At 42.2% G+C, this 23,112-nt stretch overlaps 1 protein-coding gene across 4 annotated transcripts in view; it reads left to right on the top strand.

Annotated features, from left to right (window-relative positions):
- The first annotated feature begins 430 nt into the window (after positions 1-430).
- Positions 431-23,112, top strand: part of TANGO6 (transport and golgi organization 6 homolog) — a 145,892-nt gene continuing 123,210 nt past the window's right edge. For all 4 annotated transcript variants that reach the window (XR_004973631.1, XR_004973630.1, XM_036346159.1 and 1 more), the window contains exons 1-7: positions 431-583; positions 8,790-9,430; positions 11,307-11,423; positions 13,041-13,182; positions 15,450-15,586; positions 18,800-18,962; positions 20,735-20,817. Coding sequence is in view for 2 of the 4 variants with exons in the window: in XM_036346159.1 (XP_036202052.1) it covers positions 487-583; positions 8,790-9,430; positions 11,307-11,423; positions 13,041-13,182; positions 15,450-15,586; positions 18,800-18,962; positions 20,735-20,817 (1,380 nt within the window). In the remaining 2 variants the exon portion in view is untranslated. The remainder of the gene's footprint in view (positions 584-8,789; positions 9,431-11,306; positions 11,424-13,040; positions 13,183-15,449; positions 15,587-18,799; positions 18,963-20,734; positions 20,818-23,112) is intronic.

The raw sequence follows: 23,112 nt of genomic DNA, 5'->3' as shown, positions 1-23,112 counted from the left end.
AATTCTTTGTTCTCTTCGGATTCGGGGCTCTCTCTTGCACCCAGTAATGGAGGCAAGGGGGGGACCAAGCGAACTTGTATAAGAGACCCTCTGCTTTTGCATCGGACTGGCTCCCTGGCGTGGTTTTTTGGGGATCTTGAAATCTGGGCATAACAGTTTTCATTCAGTACATGAATATTTTCATACTGAAATACACATTGTTTCACGATAAACTACTTCTAATTTCCTTCCTTATGTAGCGGTTAATTGTGCATCCAGGCAGGTTGTGTTAGCTGTGTGTCCCCTCCACCCTCCAGGGCAATAGAGCGGGAAGGAGAAAATATCAAGACAAATGGGCGTTCCCGCCGATGCCGGCCCCACCCACATCGATGGCCCCGCCCCCAGGGCCGCGCGCATGCGCAGTATCTGCCACACTCGACATGGCGGTGGGGCCGGTCCGCCTCTAGGCGCTTGAGCAGGTCACAAGTGGCGCGCGCCACTCCAGTCATGGCGGACCCCAGGCTGGCCGCGGGTGGCGGTCCTCTGGAAACATGCGGTCTGGAGCGGATTTTGGAGGCGCTGAGGCTGCTGCTGAGCCCGGGAGGTGAGAGGACGGACCACGGCGCCGGGCGGCATTGGGGACTCGCAGGGCCGCCAGTCTCCCACGGCCGCTCTGACGCCCGCACGGCGCGCCCCTCAGGCCCTCGCGGGGCTTCAGGGCCGGAGGCCGCCCCGCCCCCGGGGTTTGGGCACTGTCTGCCCAGCCTCCTCTTTCCCGTGAGGAAGCCCAGGCTCCAGGAGGAATGGGAGTCTGTGGATACTGGTACCAACCAGGCTCTCTCGAGCGCTGCCCTCTGCCAGACACTGCGCACGCGCCTTGGGTAGTGGTGTCTCCCAGTCCCGGTGCAGCATCCGCGGCAGCGACTGCGGAAACAGCTCCGGAGGCGCGGTGCTCGGGACGGTGAAGTGAAGTCCCAACCTCTGGGGGGCGCAGGGCCTAACGTGGACGCTGGAGATGTGTGCAAAATGCCAGGGAGTCCCCCAAAAGGAAGCAGTGACGTTTGAGCTGGCTTTGGGGAGAGATTTAGGGATTCACAGTCTGGGGCGGATTTACAATCACTTTTCATCTTTGGTGGTGATTTGACAGGGTGTTCCCAATTTAGAATCTTTTAAAAATATATATGTTTTATTGATTTCTTACCAGAGAGGAAGGGAGAGGGATAGAGAGTTAGAAGCATCGACCAGCTGCCTCCTGCACACTCCCCATTGGGGATGTGTCCGCAACCAAGGTACATGCCCTTGACTGCGACGCTCTATCCACTGAGCACACCGCTTAGGGCTCCAATTTAGAATCTTAAGGCCCCCTGCGAGCCCGGCGCTCACCGTTCACAGCCAAGCACGCCCAAGCCTCACCGAAGACTCAGTCACCCACCCAAGATCATGTGCTCATATTATTCCAGTGGTTCTCAACCTTCCTAATGCCGCGACCCTTTAATACAGTTCCTCATGTGGTGGTGACCCCCAACCATAAAATTATTTTCGTTGCTACTTCATAACTGTAATTTTGCTACTGTTATGAATTGTAATGTAAATATCTGATATGCTGGATGTATTTTCAGGGGTCGCGACCCACAGGTTGAGAACCACTGTCTCTGGAGCTTTGAGAAGGAACACAGCTAAAGTGTCTGATTTGTGGAGAGGGGTTTAGGGTGAGCAGGGTAAGGTACATGAAGTGTCTTGTGAGGTGATGTTTCATGTCTCAAAGTTTGAGACATGCCCCCTTCCCCCTCTGCTCCTCCCTCCCCGCCCAAACTGCAAACACTCCCACAAACATACCCTACCTGGGGTGACATGAAAAGAGGTGATTAATAGTAGTCACTGAGTGCCTAAAAAGTATCAATCCCTGTACTATGCCGATTATTATCATTTAACTAGAGGCCCGATGCACAAAATTTGTGCAAGAGTAGGCCTTCCTTCACCCTGCTGCAAGCACCGGCTTCCCGCATCGGCTTCCCTCTGGCACCCGGACCCTGGGCTTCCCTCCAGCTGCCAGCACCCGGGATCCAGACTTCCCTCCAGATGGCAGCACCCAGGACCTGGGCTTCCCTCACAGGCCCGACTTCATCTGGAAGGTCATCCGGAAGGATGTCCAGAAGGACATCTGGTCTAATTAGCATATTACGCTTTTATTATTATAGACTAGAGGCCCGGTGCACAAAAATTTGTGCACTCGGGGGGGGAGAGGGGGGTCCCTCAGCCCGGCCTGTGCCCTCTCGAAGTCTGGGACCCCTCGGGAGATAAAGACCTGCTGGCTTAGGCCTGCTCCTGCGTGGCAGAGGGCAGGCCCAATCCGTAGGTGCAGCCCCTGGTTGGGCTCAGAGCAGGGCTGATTGGGCAGTTGGGGCGCCGCCCCCTGTCATGCACAGAGCAGGGCGGATTGGGAGGTTGTGATGCCACCCTCAGTCACGCTCAGGGTAGGGCCGATTTGGGGGTTGGGGCACCTCCCCCTGTCACACTCAAGGCAGGGTTGATGGGGAGGTTGCGGCGCCACTCCCTGTCACGCACAGAGCAGGGCCAATCAGGGGGTTGGGGCGCTGCCCCCTGTCATGCACAGAGCAGGGCCGATCAGGGGGTTGGGGAGCTCCCCCCTGTCACGCACAGAGCATGGTCAATCAGGGGGTTGGGGAGCTCCCCCCTGTCATGCACAGAGCAGGGCCCATCAGGGAGTTGGGGAGCTCCCCCCTGTCACTCACAGAGTAGGGCCAATAGGGGAGTTGGGGCACCGCCCCCTGTCACACACAGAGCAGGGCCGATCAGGGGGTTGGGGCGCCGCCCTCTATCACCCACAGAGCAGGGCCAATTGGGGTTGGGGCGCTGCCACTGTCACACTCAGGGCAGGGCCAATGGGAGGGTCGTGGCTCTACCCCATCACACACAGAGCAGGGCCCGTGGGGGGTGGGGGGGTTGGGGCACCGCCCTCTATCACCCACAGAGCAGGGCCGATCTGGGGGTTGGGGCACCGCCACTCTCACACTCAGGGCAGGGCCGATGGGGAGGTTATGGCTCTACCCTGTCACACACAGAGCAGGGCCCGTGGGGGGGAGGGGGGTTGGGGCACCGCACCACGTCACACAGAGCAGGGCCCGTGGGGTGGGGGGGTTGGGGCGCTGCACTCTGTCACACACAGAGCTGCAGGGCGATCAGGGGGTTGGGGAGCTCCCCCCTATCAGGCACAGAGCAGGGCCGATCAGGGGGTTGGGGCGCCTTCCCCTGTCAGGAACAGAGCAGGGCCGATAGGGAGGTTGTGGCCCCACCCCCTGTCACACACAGAGCCGCAGGGCGATCAGGGGGTTTGGGCACTGCCCCCTGTCACGCTGATCCCGGTGCCTGGAGGCCTCGCGGCTCTGCTGATCCCAGTGCTGGGAGGCATATTACCCTTTTACTATATAGGATAGAGGCCTGGTGCATGGGTGGGGCTGGCTGGTTTGCCCTGAAGGGTGTCCTGGATCAGGGTTGGGGTCCCCACTGGGGTGCCTGGCCAGCCTGGGTGAGGGGATGATGGCTGTTTGCAGCTGGTCACACACCCTTCAGGGTGGGGGTCCCCACTGGGGTGCCTGGCCAGTCTGGGTGAGGGGCTGAGGGCTGTTTTCAGGCTGGGACTGAAGCTCCCAACTGCTCCTTTTTTTTTTTTTTATTCTGGGCCAGCTTTAGCTCTGGCTTCAGCTCTGAGGCCTCTGCTGCTGAAAGAAGGTATCTGGTTTGTTTAGGTTCTATAATCGAAACAATGTATAACTCCAGCTCTGAGATCCCAGCTCACTGAAAGCTGGTTTCTGGGGTTTTGTTTAGCTTCTATATTTGTTACAATGTTTCTTAAACTGCAGGCTCAGAGGCCAGCAAGGCAGGCAGGGAACGTTGGAGTCCTCCGTCACTGAAGCAAGCAAGCCTCATGTTAGTTTCAAGCTGCCTGGCTGCCGGCCACCATCTTGGCTGGCAGTTAATTTGCATATCTCGCTGATTAGCCAATGGGCAGGGTAGCGGTCGTACGCCAATTACCATGTTTCTCTTTTATTAGATAGGATTCTCACAACAATCACATGAGCTAGGTATTCCTTGTATTCCATTTTACTGCGGTTGGAGATTGCTCAGTGTCAGTCTAGCTAGCGAGTGGCAAAGCTAGGGTTTGAATTCAGGAGGCTTCCACTGTAGTGTGGTGACTACACCACTTTGCCCCAACGGAGAATTAAACCACAAAGTAGAGTTTTAACTTACTAATCAAGTGGTCACTTGTCTGGCAACTGCAGCTTTCTCACATATGACTGTGGAAAAGGCTAAATGAGCAAAACAATCTGGAAGTAATCATCTATCACAAAGCACACGTACTTTGTTTACAGAACTCTAAATCTCAAAGAGTATGTGGTGGGATTACATACATGAACTTACTTAGTTACTCTTTTTCAAATAGGAATGCTTAGATCCCTATTTGAAAAAGAATAATTTATTTAGTGTCGTTAAATGATATTATTTTGCACATATAGTCTGTTGTATATTGAGTGAATCTCTCCACTGTTTTCTTTTATCAAATCTTTCGCTAAAGGAATTTAAAGTGCATTATGATATTCAGATGTCCCTGATGGGCAGAGGATCTTGAGCAGACAGGATGAAAGTAATTGGTTCAAGTTACATCCCCCTGGTTAAACTTTTTTTGATCTGTAAATTGACTACCTTTGAGGTAATATTTACTGAGAGTTAACTGTTTCTAGTATTCTGTCCTCAGTGCTGTTGGAGATGCAAATGTGTATAACAACTTGTGCTCTCAAGCATCTTGTCTGTTTGGGGGAAATGGTACCACACCTATAAACTAAAAGGCATTCGACATGGCAAGAGAACACTAGTGCTGAATGGGTGGTACAGATAGAGTTAGAGGAATTCTCCATGGGTGAGGCCACAGGAGGAAGAAGAATTGAGTCTAGATGGGAATTACGTAGATGGGAAGGAAGATATCACCATTCTTTCACTTTTGAGCTACCAAACGTTCTGCTGCATTAAGCATTTCTCTTCCCCTGACTTCCATTTCTATTCTCAGTCATGGAGCAAATAAGAATATTTCCACCTCCACTTTTAGAAAAAATGGGGCCATCTCAACAATAGTTTTCTTAAAAAATAACTTTTCTAAATACTAAATATAGTTTCACTGGGGGAGAAGGGGCTGAAAATTCCAGTAACTTACAAATAAGGAAAGTGTATCACACTCATTCTTGCATGCCACATCGTTTGCACTTTGAACTTAATAAAAAGTACCTTACTAATCGTGAAGTCTGCTTTTAAATGTCACAAAGCATAGATATTTAAATTGCTGATTGGAAAGACTAGATGATGCTGTTCACGAGGGCAGCATTTCCCGAAGTGTGATAGGAATGGCTCTAGGTGGTGGGTAGGAAAACATTTCGAGGCTGAATAGTGTAGTGAAGTGATCAGGAGTTTGGCTCTGGAGCCAGACTGCACAAGTTGAATATGCCCTGGAAATAATAATGATTAATGACTAATAATAGTCCTTGCCTCACAGAGTTGTTGTGGGACTTGAGTTAAATACATAAAGCTTAGAAAAATATATTAGCTATTATAATTTAAGTTTAAAAATGATTTAATTTGAAGAAATAAAGCAAATTACAATATAGCTGGTACTCCGATAAATGACAAAAATTGTGGAAATGCTATGTGACTGAAATTTGGAAAACATTGTTTTAAGGCAGCAATCTCAAACTTTTTGGTTTCAGCACTTTTTTACACTGTTAAAAATTGTTGAGGACTTAAAAGAGATTTTCTGTGGGTTATATTTACTGTATTAGAAATGAAGACCTTAAGAGAAACCTTTTACATTTATTTTAAAATAACATTAATTTTAAAATAGATAAAAATAACATTAATAAACCATTACATGCTAGCATAATGACATTTCTCATGAAAATTATATTTTGCAAAATGAAATAAATTAGTGGGAAGAATAGCATTGTTTTACATTTTTGCAAATTTTCTTAATATCTGGCTTATTAGAGGACAGCTCAATTTTTATATTTGCTTCTCCATTCATTCTGTCATGATAGGTTGTTCTGATTGAAACAGATGAAGAAAGGCTAGACTCACATATACATGTGGTTGGAAAAGGGAGGAAACTTCAATCATCTTTTCAGATAATTGTGTATATTTATTTAAGTATTTTTAAATTTATTTTTAGAGAGAGGAAGGGAGAGAAGAGAGGAGAAAAATTGATGTGAGGGTGGAATGCCTTTATTTTCAAGTAGATTTTATTTTTATCACCAATAGAGGGCAGAAAAGACTACCTTTTTTAAGGGACTCGATAAACAGCTTTTGCTTTAAATCACTTTTTTTTGTGTCCCATGTTTGGGTTCAAACATCTTATAAAGTCACAGGAAGTCACTTAGAGGTTGTTTAGTGATCTTCATGGTTAGTGGCAACAAGCTGTGAGAGCACTTACTTACTTTTTAGGTATCTTTAGCCAAAGGAACCACATATTCACGCCCATGGGTCAGAATACTTACCTGGACAGCCCTACAGAAGCAATGGAAAATTCTTCTGACTCTTATTATTTTTAAAGAACAATGTTATTGTTCCTTTTTATTTTTATAAAGTACTTTATGTTCCTTATAGTAAAGCTTAAAATATAGAAAAAGTAAAAGAAGAAAATTAAAATGACCTTAATCCCACTATCCAGAGATTGCATTTTGGGAAATACTATTTTTCTTTTTGACACGGTCTCATATACTACCTACTGTTTTATAGCCTTAAAAAGAACTTTCTTTTTTTAGTACAGAAACAATAAATATTCATTGTAAAGATTTTTAAAATTATAATTAAGCACAAAAGAAAAATCCCTATCTTCTCACTGTTCTCTCCCTCTTTCTATATAACTCATTTTAGTTTTTAATTTGTTCTCCCACTGCTATTTTTGAAAATAAAAGTAAATAATATATTTCATATTCCCTTCCATTCTTACACAAAAGGTAGCATGCTATATACATTCTTCTGCACTTTTCCATTTTAATAAGTCTTAGAGATCACTACGCAGTGGCACAAATCTCTCTCTTTCCCTTTTATAAGCAGTCCATCACGGGTACATACCATTTCTTACTCAATCAGTTTTCTGTTATTGGGCATTTGGGTTGTTTCAGTCTTTTGTGGGTTTTTTTACTCCTCACCCGCGGATATTTTTCCATTGATTTTTAGAGAGAGGGAAAGACAGAGAGAAATATTGATGTGAAAGAAACACATTGATTGGTTGCCTCCTGCACGAACCCTGACCAGGGCCCAGGCCAGGGAGGAGCCTGCAACCGAGGTACGTGCCCTTGACCGGATTCGATCCCATGACCCTTCATGGGAGCAGGCTGATGCTCTATCCACTGGGCAAAACTGGCTAGCGCAAGTCTTTTGTTAATACAAGAAACACTACAATGAATACCTTGTGTATATGTCATTTTTGCCTGAATTCCTAAAATGGGATTGCTAGGCAAAGGTTAAATGCCGATGTGATTTTGCTATATATTGCCCAATTTCTCTCCTTAGGGAGGTACCATTTTAGTTTCTACCAGCAATGTATGATTGTGTGTTTTTCCCCAAACCTTGTCACATAATCTACATATATAAAAGGCTAATATGCTAAGTGTCCGACCAGCTGACTGGTCGCTACAACGCACACTGACCACCAGGGGCCAGACACTCAACGCAGGAGCTGCCAAGCTGCAGTGAGTTGGCAGTGGTGGTTCTCGGGTGACTCACCCCGAAACCAGAGAGGAGGGAGCCCAATTCCTTATGGGGCTGCAGGATTCTACCTTTGGCCGTGGGTTATGTTGTTGCTGGGGCACTGTCCCCCCAAATCTGGTTGGTTTACTGCACATTTGCGTTTGCGTTCCACACCTTGGATGACAGCAACTTTGCAGAGTGCCCTCTCACACTCTGAGACTCCTCGGGCGATGTCAGAGAGTGGTTTTATCTGATCCCTGCAGGCCAGGCTAAGGGACCCCACCTGCCGGCGGGACCCTGCTCACTCCCCAGCACCACCCCAGGTGCAGCCGGCTGGGGAGGGACCACGGGAGGTTGGCTCCAGAGTGTGTCTGGCCCCACTGGCCACCTTCTAATTAATTTCCCTTCAATGTGCACGAATCTGTGCACCAGGTCACTAGTATGTTATAAAACTTGGACTTTAGCCAGCTGATAGATGGGAAGTGCTATTTTAGTACAATTTTAACTTACCTTTCTTTTAGGAGTAAAGTGGATCATATTTTCATGTTTAAAAGTCATTTGCATTTTTTCTATAAACTTTACATCTGTTGCTCATATAGTGTTTTATACTTTGTCCACTTTAGAATATATTGAATGAACATGTCATTAATTAATGTTCAATATAATTTAATGGCTGCACCTAGAATAGTTTGAGTGAATGAATCTTCCATAGTAAATGTTCAGCTTTCTAAATTTCTGTTCTAGCTACAATTTAAGCCCAGAAAGATAGCTAAGACATGGCCTCTGGCTTCAGAACACAAGTGGAATAGAAACTAACTAGCTGAAGTATAACATGTTAGGAACGCTATTCTAATGACATCCGAAGCGCTGTGGGAAGGGAGGAAATGTCCTGAATTCTGCCTAGGCTGGATGGCACAATTAAGGGAGGCTTTCCAGAGGCAATGCCATCTGAGCCAGGCCTCAGAGGAGGAACTGGAGCGGGCAGTGCATTTCCACAGAGGAAAGTGCAATTAATTTTCCACGTATGTTGTCTCTCCTTTTTTTTTCCTTTAAAGGATCAGGCTCAAGTTCACTACAGATCACAAAACATGATGTCTTGTTGGCTACTTTAAAATCTAACCTGTCTGCTTTGGAGGACAAATTTCTGAAGGATCCTCACTGGAAGAAACTGAAACTCCTAAGGGATGAAATTGCTAATAGGGCAGAATGGCCCCAAAACTCTGTGGATGTCACCTGGAGTTTTACCTCGCAAACCTTACTGTTGCTCTTGTGCTTGAAGGAAACCATGATCCACCTTGCCGCTGATTTCAATCCAGCTAAACCCAACCCAAGGACTCCAGAAGCCGCCCCTGCCCTGAGCCCAGATACACTCAGTATCTCACAGCAGAAGACTGTCCAGTCAGCTTTACAGTTTGTGGTCACCTTGGGCGTCTGCCCCTATCTCATGCCTGGTGTTGGAGTCCCCTTGAGATACAGGACTGAGTTTGGGGCAGTTGTTCAAGACGTGGTGTGTCTCGATGCTGCCCCCGATGCAACCCGGAGACTGTATACCAGCTGCAGGGTCCTCCTAAATGTTGCTCAGCACGCATCTCTGGGGAGCTTGATTTTCTGCCGCCATTTTGGGGATATTGCAGCAGGTCTGTGCCAACTGGGATTCTGCCCAACCAAGAGAAAATCACTAAAAGCTGAAGAAGAGGTAAAATATATGTTGAGAGAGAGAGGAGAGAGTCAGAGTCCGTGGGTGTGTCTGTGTGAATCTGTATGAATATGTGTACATATTTGTGTGTGGATGTTATAAAAGATAACTCTTACTTCTTTAGAAAGGGACTGATGGAAAGAGCTAGAGTTCCTAGTGAATGTCAAAGCATACCCAGTAGATAAATGAATCTTTTTAGAGGGTTGGAGCTTTATTAGATGCTAGTCATTTGCACACCTGGAGAGCCCATTTCACCTGTCCCTTCTTGTCATTCTATGGAACAGTTATCACAGGCTATTTCTTTGAGCCTCTGTGTCCTTTTTATAAAACTGTATAAATGTAGCGAGGGTCAGTGTAGTTCATATGCAGGGTAATTCCTTAACCACTGCAGCCAGATCTCATAATGCCCACCACCTCATTTCTCTGTCACCTTTCTATGTCATCTTCCAACATGTTTCTTTTTGTTCCCCCTTTTTTAAAATCCTCGCCCCAGGATATGTTTATTGATTTGTAGAGAGGAAGGAAGAGGGAGAGGGAAACATTGATGTGAAAGAGAAACATCAATTGATCAGTTGCTTTCTGTACATGCCCGACCAGGAATTGAACCCACCACCTTTCGCTCCAAGCAACTCCAACCAACTGAGCCTCCCTGCTAGGACTGTCGGTTCCCTTTTCCATTCTCTCTCCTGGCTGTGCTCACAAACATTTACCTAAAACCCACTATCATTTGAGCAGTGACAGGAATTTATGAGCTCTTCCTTGCCTTTGTTCTGTGGAGCAGAGCGCTATGCTCTTTATGACAGGGTATGAGTCTGACAATTCTATCTGGACTTCTGAGATAGGGGCATCTGATTGACAGGTTTTATTAATATCACTGGGGCCAGGCAGTGCCCCAGGGGTCTCGGGCAGGAGAGACAAAAGAAAGGACCAAGTATGAAGGTGGGAGAAGTTGGCAGAAGGGGAAACATGGTGGGTGTCATCATGAAGCTGGACAAGTCCCAGGTATACCCTAAGCAGCTCCTGTACCTCCGTTTGCTAAATGATAATGGGCAGCACACTGACTGCTTGACTGAGTTACTGAAGGGGGACAGTACTGTTGAGGCCCAATGAACAGCACCCCTCTTTGCTGCCCAAGTTCTTAATGAATTAAAAGACATTCAACAGAGTAAGAGAGATGACCTTTAGCCCTGGCCGGTGGCTCTGTTGCTTGGAACGTCGTCCCATGTACCAAGAGGTTGTGAGTTTGATCCCAGGTCGGGGTGTGTATGAGAGGCAACAGATCATTGTTTCTCTCTCACATCGATGTTTCTCTCTCTTTCTCTTCCTCTCTCTCCCCCTCCCTTCCTCCCTCTAAAATAAGTAAAAAATTAAAACAAACATTACTCATAAATTCAAAGTTGGAGGATATTGCTTCTAGATGGAGACAAATGGGCTTCCCAACAGTGAATTCCAGAATCAGACACTCTTACTACCCCCCCAGTTTTAAGGAGGGCTGGGAAACTGCAGTGCCTCTGCCTTCCGGCAGGGGACGTGCCTCTGTAAAATGCACAGTCAGAAAGAGCAGAACAGAATGTGCACTTGCTCTGAAGAGGTGGCAGAGGAACGCGCTGACTGTGCATGACAAAACCAGCCAATAAGTAAGCTTATTCCCGCCTCGCCATTGAGGTAAGTCAGTAAACTCTCCCCAGAGCTGAGTGCGGGGATGGAGAGAGGGCAGGAGTGTCTCTGTGGTGTGGCTTCCTCCAGGCGGAAGGAAATCAAGAAGCCTTCTTCTCTCTCCCCTCACAAGTGTCTGTGCAGTATTGTAAAATATCACCTTTGATTGCCTGCCTGCTTTGTATTCTGCAAAAGCCAAGTACTGCATGTTTTTTTTTAGGTGTTAACCGAAGAGGAAAGAGTCCTATCTAGGGAGGCCTTGAGAGACATCTTGGATCAAGTGTATCAACCATTAGCAGTTCGAGAATTACTTATCCTCCAGGGAGGACCACCCCAGGTCGGTATTCAGGCCTAGGGACTCTCGTGGGTGAATCATTAATTATAATGTGCTGTCTTCTGGAAGTGGCCCTTCTCCTGGGAAATTTGATAATCTAGTTAAACCTCATTTCATCTCTTAGATCATTACATGGTATTTGGAAAACTAAATTTCACTGATCCTTAGGTTAACTTAAAAAGGATTTTTCTTTTAATGGAATGATGAACACTATTCCCAAGAATATGGTAGTTTTATTTAAAATATATTCATTCTGAAACTAGATATTTTTAAACTAAAATTTGGCTGTTTGACAATACATTCTTTTGGCAGAAATATTTGAATATCTTATCTTTGAATGGAGTATTTGAAGTCAAGAAATTAAAATTAGAGCTGTTATTGGGACTATTTTTAGCTCCTTTGGGGAAAAAAAAGTAATAGTATATATTCGCCTAGGGCTAGGCATACGATAATTCCTTTTTTCCTTAAAAATAATTATGTATCTGCAATGACTGAATTTGGGGATGTAGATGGGAATTACCTATTTGCTCTTAGGACCTAGAGTTTAGTCATAAATCTAGGTGAGTAAAGCGTGAGGGGCCAAAGGAATTGGCTGTAGGTCAGGAACAAGGACCAGCTGAAGCTGGAGACAAAGATATCTCCCAGTTGAAGTCATTTTCATCTCATCCCTAAAGCATTACTATAGCCGCCCCCCCCCCCCCCCATAGGACTCCTCTGGCCTCACACTCTGCTTCTCTGAATAAATTCACAGTTTGCCAGATTAAAACAAATGCATTATAATGATAATGTGGTAAAAAGAGACTGTAAGTTAGGCATACTAGAATTCAACCTCAGTGCGCAGCTGTATGAATTAATACACCTTTCCACCCCTCACTTTCCTTATCCATAAAATGGGATGACAGCAGTGCCTTTTTTATAGTCCCTTTGAGATTATGTGGAAGGTTCTTAACAATAAATGGTAATTATTACTCCTCCATAAATATAAGAGAGGACAGGTTAGTTAGGATTGTTTCTTTCACTAATTTTGGGTTCCCAACTGTCCAAAAATGGTTAACATTTTGGCTCAAAATAAAGGACACAAGTCTGTTTGTTCATGATGGCGCCACAGAACTCTAAAAAGGGAGCCCTTGAAGAAATCCACCTCTTTCTTGAAATTGCTGTGTCGCAAGGAATCATAGTAGGTAAGACCGTGGAGGCAAGACTAGAGTGCCTGCCCTCTGTTGTGAACTGTCCTCCTGGTGGTGAGTAGTGTTCAGAGGAATCTTCTTTGGAAGCTAGATTCAACTGGAAGGACTGCATTCAGGGTTAATGGGCACGTTAACCTTGTGTTCCCCAAATCTGTATTTTATTCACAGATGTGTTTGTCTATTTCTGGGTTTGAAACTTCACTTGCTGTTTCACTTGGAGTTTTACTGTATTTTTACTTTCTTAAAAGTTAAATCAAATATGAGGAAGAAGGTTTTGTAAAGGAGCCTTTTTTTTTTTTAAGGAAAAAAATGTTTTGAAGTCTCTATAGCATACTGTTTATTGTCAGTCTGTCTCATTACATATGTTTTAATAATTTCTACATCCCATCTATTTCACTGACATTCAGTTCATACCTTTCCCTTCCTTTTTCAGTCCTGCACAGATGTGAAGACACAAGTTAGATGTCGGGCCCCCGCTTGGCTTCGGCGTCTGTGTGGGCAGCTGCTCTCCGAAAGGTTGATGAGACCCAGTGGTGTGCAGGCAGTGGTCCGGGGCATTTTGGAAGGAGTGGGTGGTAAGAAAGAAAATGTTTCTGTTACTGTAGTATCCATTTTCCTTCAAGCCAGAGTGGATTACTGGTCTTTAACATTGGCCTTTAAACTTGATTGAGACAATATGTGTCTTTGTGGAGATTAAGGAAGTTAGACTTGGAAGTCAAACCTTAATGAATTTCTTTTCCAAAGAAACTATTTTCTTGCCATTTTTCTAAAACAGTCGTGACACACTGCTCACATTGTTGAATGATATTGTGGGCTATTTCAAATGATTTGTAGTATCAGAGGAAAACATTGCACAGAAAGTTTAAGTAAAACCCCAAAGAAAATGTGAAATTCTCAGTGGGAAAAGGCTTTGTAGCAGGGTGCTAAGAGGACTTCGCCTCAGGACTTAAAACACAAAATAGTTATCTTGAAGCTACACATACCTTAGAGATACACACTTTGGAATGAAGTTTTAGATTCATTTCCACACCATGGCCAGGAAGCTCAGTTGGTTAGAGTGTGGTCCTGATATGCCAAGGTTGAGGATTCAATTCCCGATCAGGGCACATATAAGAAAAGGGAACATACAAGAATCAACCAGTGAATACATACATAAGTGGAACAACAAATTGGTGTTTCTCTCGTCCCTCTCTCAACTCTCCCTCTCTCTCTAAAAATCAATCAATTAAAAAAAATTTTAAGAATAGTTAAAAATAGCCCTAGCCGGTTTGGCTCAGTGGATAGAGTGTCGGCTTGCGGACTGAAGAGTCCTGGATTCGATTCTGGTCAAGGGCACATGCCCGGGTTGCGGGCTCGATCCCCAGTTGGGGCCGTGCAAGAGGCAGCCGATTGCCCTAACCAGTTTGGCTCAATGGATAGAGCATTGGCCTGCAGACTCAAGGGTCCCAGGTTCGATTCCGGTCAAGGGCATGTACCTTGGTTGCGGGCACATCCACAGTAGGGAGTGTGCAGGAGGCAGCTGATCGATGTTTCTCTCTCATCGATGTTTCTAACTCTCTATCCCTCTCCCTTCCTCTCTGTAAAATATATATTAAAAAAAAAAAAAGAGGCAGCCAATCAATGATTCTTTCTCATCATTGATGTTTCTATCTCTCTCTCCCTCTCCCTTCCTCTTTGAAATCAATAAAAAAAAGAAAAGAAAAGAAAAAAGAAACAAGAAAAATCTCAAATAAACAATCTTAAAAAATATAGTTAAAAATAAAGAATACAATTCAATGGTTTTTAGTATATTCACAAAGTTGTGTAGCCATTACTAATATCTAATTCCAAACATTTTTCTTTAATTAATTTTATTTTTTACATAAAAAGTTCAGTAAAAATTGGATAAAGTGATTTTAAGCAGTAAATTAATCTTATCAACATAGCACAAGGCTGGCCGAAACCACAAGGCAGCTTGCTTTGGAATATATACATGATAACAAATTAAACCTTGCAGGAGAACTTCAGCCATCCTTACAAAGTCTGCCTGTGATCCTAGCACGTAAAGGCTAAAAGCAAAACAAAAACCAGGAAAAAACAAACATTATTTTCAATATGTTCACATATACATTAAAGTATAATACAGGTCGTTGGGGTAGAGGTCGTGCTTGGGGATGCACATGGTCTGTGTGCCAACAGCACCACCACAAATTCCAAACATTTTTATCATTATCCCCCCCAATTACTCCCCCTGTCCCCTCATCCAGTTCCTTGTAAGCACTAATCTACTTTCTGTCTCAATGAATTTGCCTGTTCTGGATATGTCATCCAAATGGAATGAATGGTACAATTTGTAATCTTTGTGTTTGGCTTCTTTCACTTAGCTTCATTTTTTTTTTTTTTTTTTTTTTAGGTTTAGTCGTGTTGTACATGAATCAGCCCTTTATTCCTTTTTATGACTGAATTGTATGCATATGCCTGGTAATTGTTAAAGTTTGTGTTTTTTTGTTATCCTCACCCAAGAATATTATTTCCTTTGATTTTTAGAGAGAGTGGGAGGGAGTGAGGGGAGAGGGTAAGGGTGAGGGTGAGGGTAAGGGAGAGGGAGAGGGAGAGGGAGAGAAACATTGACGTGAGAGAGACACATCAGTTGGTTGCTTCCCACTTCAGTCCTGACTGGGGGCTGGGGATTGAACTTGCAGTCGAGGTACATGCCCTTGACCCGGAATCGAATCTGCGACCTTTTGGTCCATGGGCCCACACTCTAACCACTGAGAAAACCCAGCCAGGACTATCTCAAATTTTTAGGACCTGACCTGGGAAACTGCTGTGAGTTTTTGACATCTCTATTCATTGCTGACAGCTGGAGTGGCTGGTGGGAGTGATGCAGAGGCAACAGCTGCTGACTGGAAAAAGTGTGACTTGATTGCAAAGATTTTGGCCTCTTGTCCCCAGCAGTCTCTTTCACCAGAGGACTACTATAGAGATACCTGCCCCCAGGTAAATCATTTTGTTTCTTTTGAATGTTTGAGGATTTTCTGCTTATTTACAGAAAGAGGATTTTTAATGTTCCTCTAATATTGAGGTAAAAGCAATATAATATTTAAGTTTATTGTTCAGTGAGTGACCTTCTTAATAAGGGAATTAAAAACCTGTTGGAGACACCGACCTAATTGTTAGATTTAAGTACACTTCATCACTATCAGATAAGTAAGTAGCCCACCCAGCTTGCTGTCAGAGTTGGGCTATGAAACTAAAGTTTTATCTTGGTCCTTATCTTTTCTGTGTTTTTAATTAGCTAAAAATAGGTATTAAATAAATAAGGTAAATTAATATGACACATACTAGTAATTTAAAAAGCACAAAAGAGTTAACAGAATTGTAAGTTTCCCTCTCACTTCTAGTCCCTCAGAAGTAGTCACTGTTACTAATTTCTTGTTTATTTTCCAGAAATATTCTGTGTGTTATGTATATATAACTATATGTATTTGTATGTGTATATATAGTCTAATTTTCATCCAAATGATAACATATTACACACACTGTTTTTCATTTTGCTTTTTTAACTTAACAATGTACCTTGGAGATCATTTCATATAGTCATTTCATATAGAGCTGCCTAATTCTTTTTCGTGGGTGGGTAGTATTGCATTACATTACTGTACCGTAATTTTTTTAACCAGTCCCCTAATGGATATTTGAGTTGTTTTCATTATTTTGCTATTATAAGCCATGCTACAGTTAATACTCATAAATCTTGTACATGTGCAAGTCCTACCATAGGAAAAATTCCCAGAATTGAAATGACTAGTTCAAAGGGTATATACAGTTAAATTTTTAACTGATATTATTTATGTATCTGTTTTCCTACACTTTTGCCTATACAACATGCTACAAAACTTTTTTATCTTTGCTAATCTGATAGGTGAAAAATGTGGAAGGAGTTTTCTTTCTTTTTTCTTTTTTAAAAAATATATTTTATTGATTTTTTACAGAGAGGAAGGGAGAGGGATAGAGAGTTAGAAACATCGATCAGCTGCCTCCTGCACACCCCCTACTGGGGATGTGTCTGCAACCAAGGTACATGCCCTTGACCAGAATTGAACCTGGGACCCCTCACTCTGCAGGCTGATGCTCTATCCACTGAGCCAAACCGGTTAGGGCTGGAAGGAGTTTTCTTTTTTTTTTTTTTTTTTTTAAATATATTTTATTGATTTTCTTACAGAGAGGAAGGGAGAGGGACAGAGAGTTAGAAACATCGATGAGAGAGAAACATGGATCAGCTGCCTCCTGCACACCCCCCACCGGGGATGTGCCCGCAACCAAGGCACATGCCCTTGACCGGAATCGAACCCGGGACCTTTCAGTCCACAGGCCGACGCTCTATCCACTGAGCCAAACCGGTTTCGGCTGGAAGGAGTTTTCTTAATCAGTACTCCCCATGCAATTAAATGTAAGACATGGCTTTTGAAGTATAGTCCAAAGAAAGTAGTTCTTTGTTATGCTGATCAGGGTTCTCTTGGGCAGGCATGCATGAGAACACAATATCACAATGTAAGGATTTTATAGTGAAATATACTACATATAAATAATCTTACAGGACAAAGTTAGCATTTGCAATGATGAATAAATATTTTCTGAAACTAGGAGCTTTAGTTTTGGTACTTGACAAAGGCTAAAATCAAGTCACAGGTTTCAGGCTTGCTGAGTCTTTCTGGCAGTGTCAGAGGTCACATACAGTTTTTGGACAGAGATTCTCCTGCCTGCAAAAAGTGCAAGAGTCACTTTTAAGTCAGGAACAGAAATATATTTTTCTATCAGTTGCTTTTAGAGTGTGGTAAACCCACCGAGGCACTGGAGATCTATGTTTGTCTTTGAGAAAATAGGCTGTTCATACACGACAGGCGAACTTCAGGCTCTAAATGTACTTATATACCTTGACCCAGTAATTTCATTTAGTGGTGCTTTTATAATAGCAAAATTTGGTGATAAACAGAATGTCTGGATATTAGGAAATAATTTAATAAATTCTTACCTGCAGCTTGAATAGATATATATCACCATAAAGTATTTTTGAGGAATTTATAACAGTACTGGGGGCCCAGTGCATGAATTCGTGCACCTTGAACTGTGGGCCACGAGGCTGCGGTGGGCACAGGGGTGGGTCTTGGCCCATCCTGTGCTCCCCCACCAGCCCTGCTGCAGCCCCCAGTCCCCTCTCTGCCGGCAGCCCTGCTCCCGCTGCTCCCACGCGCTGATGGCGCCGGCCCCACTAGCACCCGCTGATGGCACAGAGCGATTAGGGCCAGCACCAGCAGCGGGTCTGAGCACTAGATGGGACCGCGGCACGGGGGTGCAAAGAATTTTCAGTAACCACCAGAGGCTCACCCCAATGACAGCGACAAGTACCCCGCCTTGGTCTGGTGCCCTACTAAACTGTTCCACCATCCCACCACGGCCGACGCCCACCATGTTCCACGCACGCCTCCTGGTGGTCAGCGCACGTCATAGCAACTGGTTATTCGGTTGTTCCACGTTCGGTCTATTTGCATATTAGGGTTTTATATGTATAGATGATTATTTTAATAATATACAAAACTGAATATTAAGTGTGGCTTCAATTAAAAAGAAAAAAGAATTATACAGAAATACTGTATATTGGAAAAAATACACCAAAAATGATTATTAGTGATTTAGGAAGATTTAATTTTATTCTCAAAACATTATTTTCTAGATTTTCTACAATGAGCATATATTTTATAAATTTTATAAAATTATTTAATGAAAACATAGTCTCTTCAGTTCTCACAACCTTTGATACTGGGTTGTTAAATTTAAAAAAACCGATTTTGTTGAATCAGTGTTATTGCAGTGAGTTTATTTTTTGGCCTAAAGAAATTAGTGCTGCCCTGACCAGTTTGGCTCAGTGGATGGAGCGTCGGCCTGCGGACTGAAGGGTCCTAGGTTCAATTCGGGTCAAGGGCATGTACCTTGGTTGCGGGCACATCCCCAGTGAGGGGTGTGCAGGAGGCAGGTGATCGGTGTTTCTCTCTCATCGATGTTTCTAACTCTCTATCCCTCTCCCTTCCTCTCTGTAAAAAATCAATAAAATATATTTTTTTAAAAATAAATTAGTGCTTTTTCTTTTTAGTTAATGTAATGCCCTTTGTAAAGAGGCTGGTATTTATTTTCTTCATATACTTTTTCTTTTAGATCCTGGATTTATTTCACTTTCAAGATAAATTAACAGCACGACAATTTCAGAGAGTTGCCACCACTACCTTCATAACTATGTCAAGAGAACACCCACAATTGGCAGCAAAGTATTTGCTTCAGCCAGTACTAGCGCCTCTTCATCGATGTTTAAATACAGCAGGTGAAGGAGGAAGTCTGTTGGTTGGGTGCCCCTCTAAAGGATCTTCTTCAGTGTTTCAGGTTTAAATGACTTCAGTCTGTGGTATATCAGTGACTTTAGTTTTACCTTTTTCTCCCCCAACTTTTTATTTTGAAAAATCCAGTTCACAAAAGTTCTAAGAAGATACAGTGAACCTAGATTGACCAACTGTTATTTTTTGGCCACATTTGCTTTATCTTTCTCTTTCAATACGTGTACATTTTTTTCTGAAACATTTGAGAGTTAGTTGTAGACATCATCTAATATACAGATTTTATTCAGATTTCTCTAACTGTCCCAAGAATTTCCTTTATAACTACTTTTTAAAATCCAGAATCCAGCCAAGAATCATGCATTACATTCCTCGATGTCTTTTTAGTTTCCTTTAATATAGAATACTTCTCCAGTTTTTTGTTTGTCTTTCACCCCATATTTTTGAAGAGCCTAGGTTATACAATGTTTCTTTTTTTTTTTTTTAATATATTTTTATTGATTTCAGAGAGGAAGGGAGAGGGAGAGAGAGAGAGAGAGAGAGAGAAACATCACTGATGAGAGAGAATCATTGATCAGCTGCTTCCCGCATGCCCCCTCACCAGGGACCGAGCCTGCAACCCGGGTATGTGCCCTTGACCAGAATTGAACCCAGGAGGGTTCAGTCCGCAGGGCGATGCTCTATCCACTGAGCCAAACCAGCTAGGGCATGTTTCTTAATTTGTATTTGTTTAATTGTTTCCTCATGATCAGATCCAGGTTAAACATTTTGGCAGGAATACTACATAGGATGATGGTTCTTTTTTCAATCTCCATCAGATTAAGGGACATATGTAATCACTTTATCCCATTATTAGCAATGTTATATTTGATAATTTAGTTAATGCAGTAGCACACAGATTTCTCCATTGTAAAATACTGTCCTCCCTATGTAATTAATAAGTAAGCTATGTCATGATAGTCTGAGACTGTGTGATAGTCTGTGTGAATACTATTTCCCAATAGCCTTTCATACTATGGTTTAGAATCCATTGATGAGTCTTACCAGTAAAATGGTGACTATTTCTTTCGTTATTTCTATTTTATTAGTATTCTGTAAAGAAGAGCTTTTCTTTTTTCCTGCCTCGCCCCTTTAAAAAATTATTATTTAAATATCAATATAGATATTTAGATTCTTTTTTAATTGGTTACCAAACATTTCTGTCATTTATTTTGATGCTCAGATTTTCCCCATATTTGGACAGTGTGTTTAGTTCTGTTTTAATGTCTTAAAAGATTGACATTTTCAACACTTCCCTTAGTATGTATAGCTTTATTGAGTTTAATGCTGGGATACTGAGTATCATTATAGCACTCTTGGTAATTAAAAAAAATTTTTTTTTTCTAGATAGTAGTTCCTAAGGTTAAAAATGAAGAAAAAAATGTTGGGTGTTATGGGTAAACCAAATTTAGGTCTGTGTAGACTTTGTGTAGAAGTCATTTTGTAGTGTGAATTTTTCTGGGTGTATGTGGTGGGAGATGTGGAGTCATGGAAAAAATCTAATTCTTTTGCATAGTAAAACTTCACCAGACTGAGCCTTGGTGAAGTGAAATTAATCAGACATGACAAGCATAATAGTTGAGTAAATACTTAAAATTCCTTTATATATTTAATAGGAATCTATCCTAGAATCAGTATGTTATTAAAAAATGGCAAAAAAAAAAAAAATGACATGCTATTTCTGTTGGCTTGAGTGTGGGTAATTTTGGTTTTTGTTCTCTAGAGATTCCAGAGAATGACATGGTGCCAGGGACCATTTTGGTGACAGAAGAAGAACTTAGTAGATGTATTGAGGATGTATTTAAGGTTGGTAATTCGAGTCACTAATGTTTTTAGCGAATATTTTTACTTAGTCTTTAAAAATAATTTTGCCTTTTTAATTGGTTCTTTAAGAATTGGAATGGTTAATCTTAAATTATTCCAAATCATCAAAATCTTTTCACTTTTTGAAACCGGAAACTATAAGCTGTTAGTGAAAAAAAACTGATACATTTTGAAATCGTCATTTTTCATCATTTATCTGAATGTTAAACAGTTTATATTCTCTAACTAGCACATGCCACTGATGAAAGCGTGCCTTTTAAAGGAATTGACAGAAATTGAATACAATACTGTAGGCTTCATAAAGTGTATGAACATTTTGAATCTACTTTGTAGCTTTTGATAGTAATTACCATCATAAAGAAGTCTGAATAAATGGATCCTGCAAATGACTACCTAAATATATACTGAAAATGAAAAAAAAAGTAAATTGTATATCCTCTATGATTATATGATATATATATAGGATATATATTTTTAGTCAAAAATAAAATCCATTGGGTTAGGCTTGGGGTAAATATTCCTTTTTAAAGTTTATTTCAATAAATTTATAAATGAAAAATATTTACAAGAGTAAACAGCTTTCAAAACTATGCTCCATGTAAAAAGGTGCAGCCACTTTGGAAAATAGTTTGGCAGTTCCTCACAAAGTTAAACATGGAGTTATATGACCCAGAAGTTCCACTCCTAGATGTATACCCAAGAAAAATGAAAACATGTTCACATAAAAATCTATACAAGAATATTCATAGCAGCACTGTTCAAAATAGCCCAGATACGGAAACAACCCAAAAGTCTATCAGTGGATAAACAAATGTGATATATTTACAAAATGGAGTATTTTTTAGCCATAAAAAGGAATGGAGTATGGATACATGCAACAATATAGATGAATTTTTTTTTTTTTTAAATATATTTTATTGATTTTTTACAGAGAGGAAGGGAGAGGGACAGAGAGTCAGAAACATCGATGAGAGAGAAACATCGACCAGCCGCCTCCTGCACACCCCCTATTGGGAATGTGCCCGCAACCAAGGTACATGCCCTTGACCGGAATCGAACCTGGGACCCTTCAGTCCGCAGGCTGATGCTCTATCCACTGAGCCAAACCGGTCTGGCAATATAGATGAATTTAAAAATTATAATTTAAGCCCTAATTGGTTTGGCTCAGTGGATAGAGTGTTGGCCTGCAGACTGAACCCTCCTGGGTTCGATTCTGGTCAAGGGCATGTATCTCAGTTGCAGGCTCCTCCCGGACCCAGGTCCTGGTCGGGGCTCATGCAGGAGGCAACCAATTGATGTGCCTCTCTCACATCAATGTTTCTCTCTGTCTTTCCCTCTTTCTTCCACTCTCCCTAAAAATCAATGGAAAAATATCCTTGGATGAGGATTTTAAAAAAAATTATGATTTAAAATATTTAAAAAGAAGCCAGACACAAAAGACCACACATTGTATGATTCGATCTATCTGAAATGTTCAGGGTAGGTAGATTCATAGAAATAGAAAGTAGGTTAGTGGTTGCTAGGAATTGTAGATAGAAAATTGGGAGTAGCTGCTAATGGGTATGGGGTTTCTTTTTGAGGTAAGGAAAAAATATTCTTGGAGTAGGCAGTGGTGATTGTTATACAACCTTGTAATATTCTAAAAGCTACTGGATTGTATATTTTAAGAGAGTGAATTTTATGGCATGTGAATTATTTCTCAATAATTTAAAATTTTATATTCCACATATCTCATTTCTTTTCTACGGTAGTAAATTTACTTATTTATTTTTTAAATATTTTTTTTTTATTGATTTCAGAGAAGAAGGTAGAGGGAGAGAGAGATAGAAACATCAGTGATGAGAGAAAATCATTGATTGGCTATCTCCTGCACACCCACTACTGGGGATTGAGCATGTGCCCTGGACCAGAATCAAACCAGGGACCCTTCAGTCCGCAGGCTGACGCTCTATCCACTGAGCCAAACTGGCTAGGGCATAAATTAAACATTTTTAGAGTAAATTTTCAAATTTTAGTTTATTATGAAATAGTTCAAACATATAAAAAATATGAAGAGTAAAATGCTTACGTACCCATCACTCGGCTGAAAATTCTCTACTTGAAAGGATCACTATCCTGAATTTGTACTTACTATCCCTTAAGCTATTTGTAGTATCATTGTACATGATTTTAAATTTATTTTAATGGCATTGCAATGTATGTGACATTAATTCATTTATTTTCGCCACTAGATGTTATTCCATTATGTGATTATATCATCATATATTTGTTTGTTTT

Source organism: Myotis myotis, unplaced genomic scaffold, assembly GCF_014108235.1.
Source record: "Myotis myotis isolate mMyoMyo1 unplaced genomic scaffold, mMyoMyo1.p scaffold_m19_p_19, whole genome shotgun sequence".
In the NCBI taxonomy this organism is placed as follows: Eukaryota; Metazoa; Chordata; class Mammalia; order Chiroptera; family Vespertilionidae; genus Myotis; species Myotis myotis.
The sequence above is the reverse complement of the archived record's forward strand: the minus strand, read 5'-3'. Positions and strand labels throughout refer to the sequence as shown.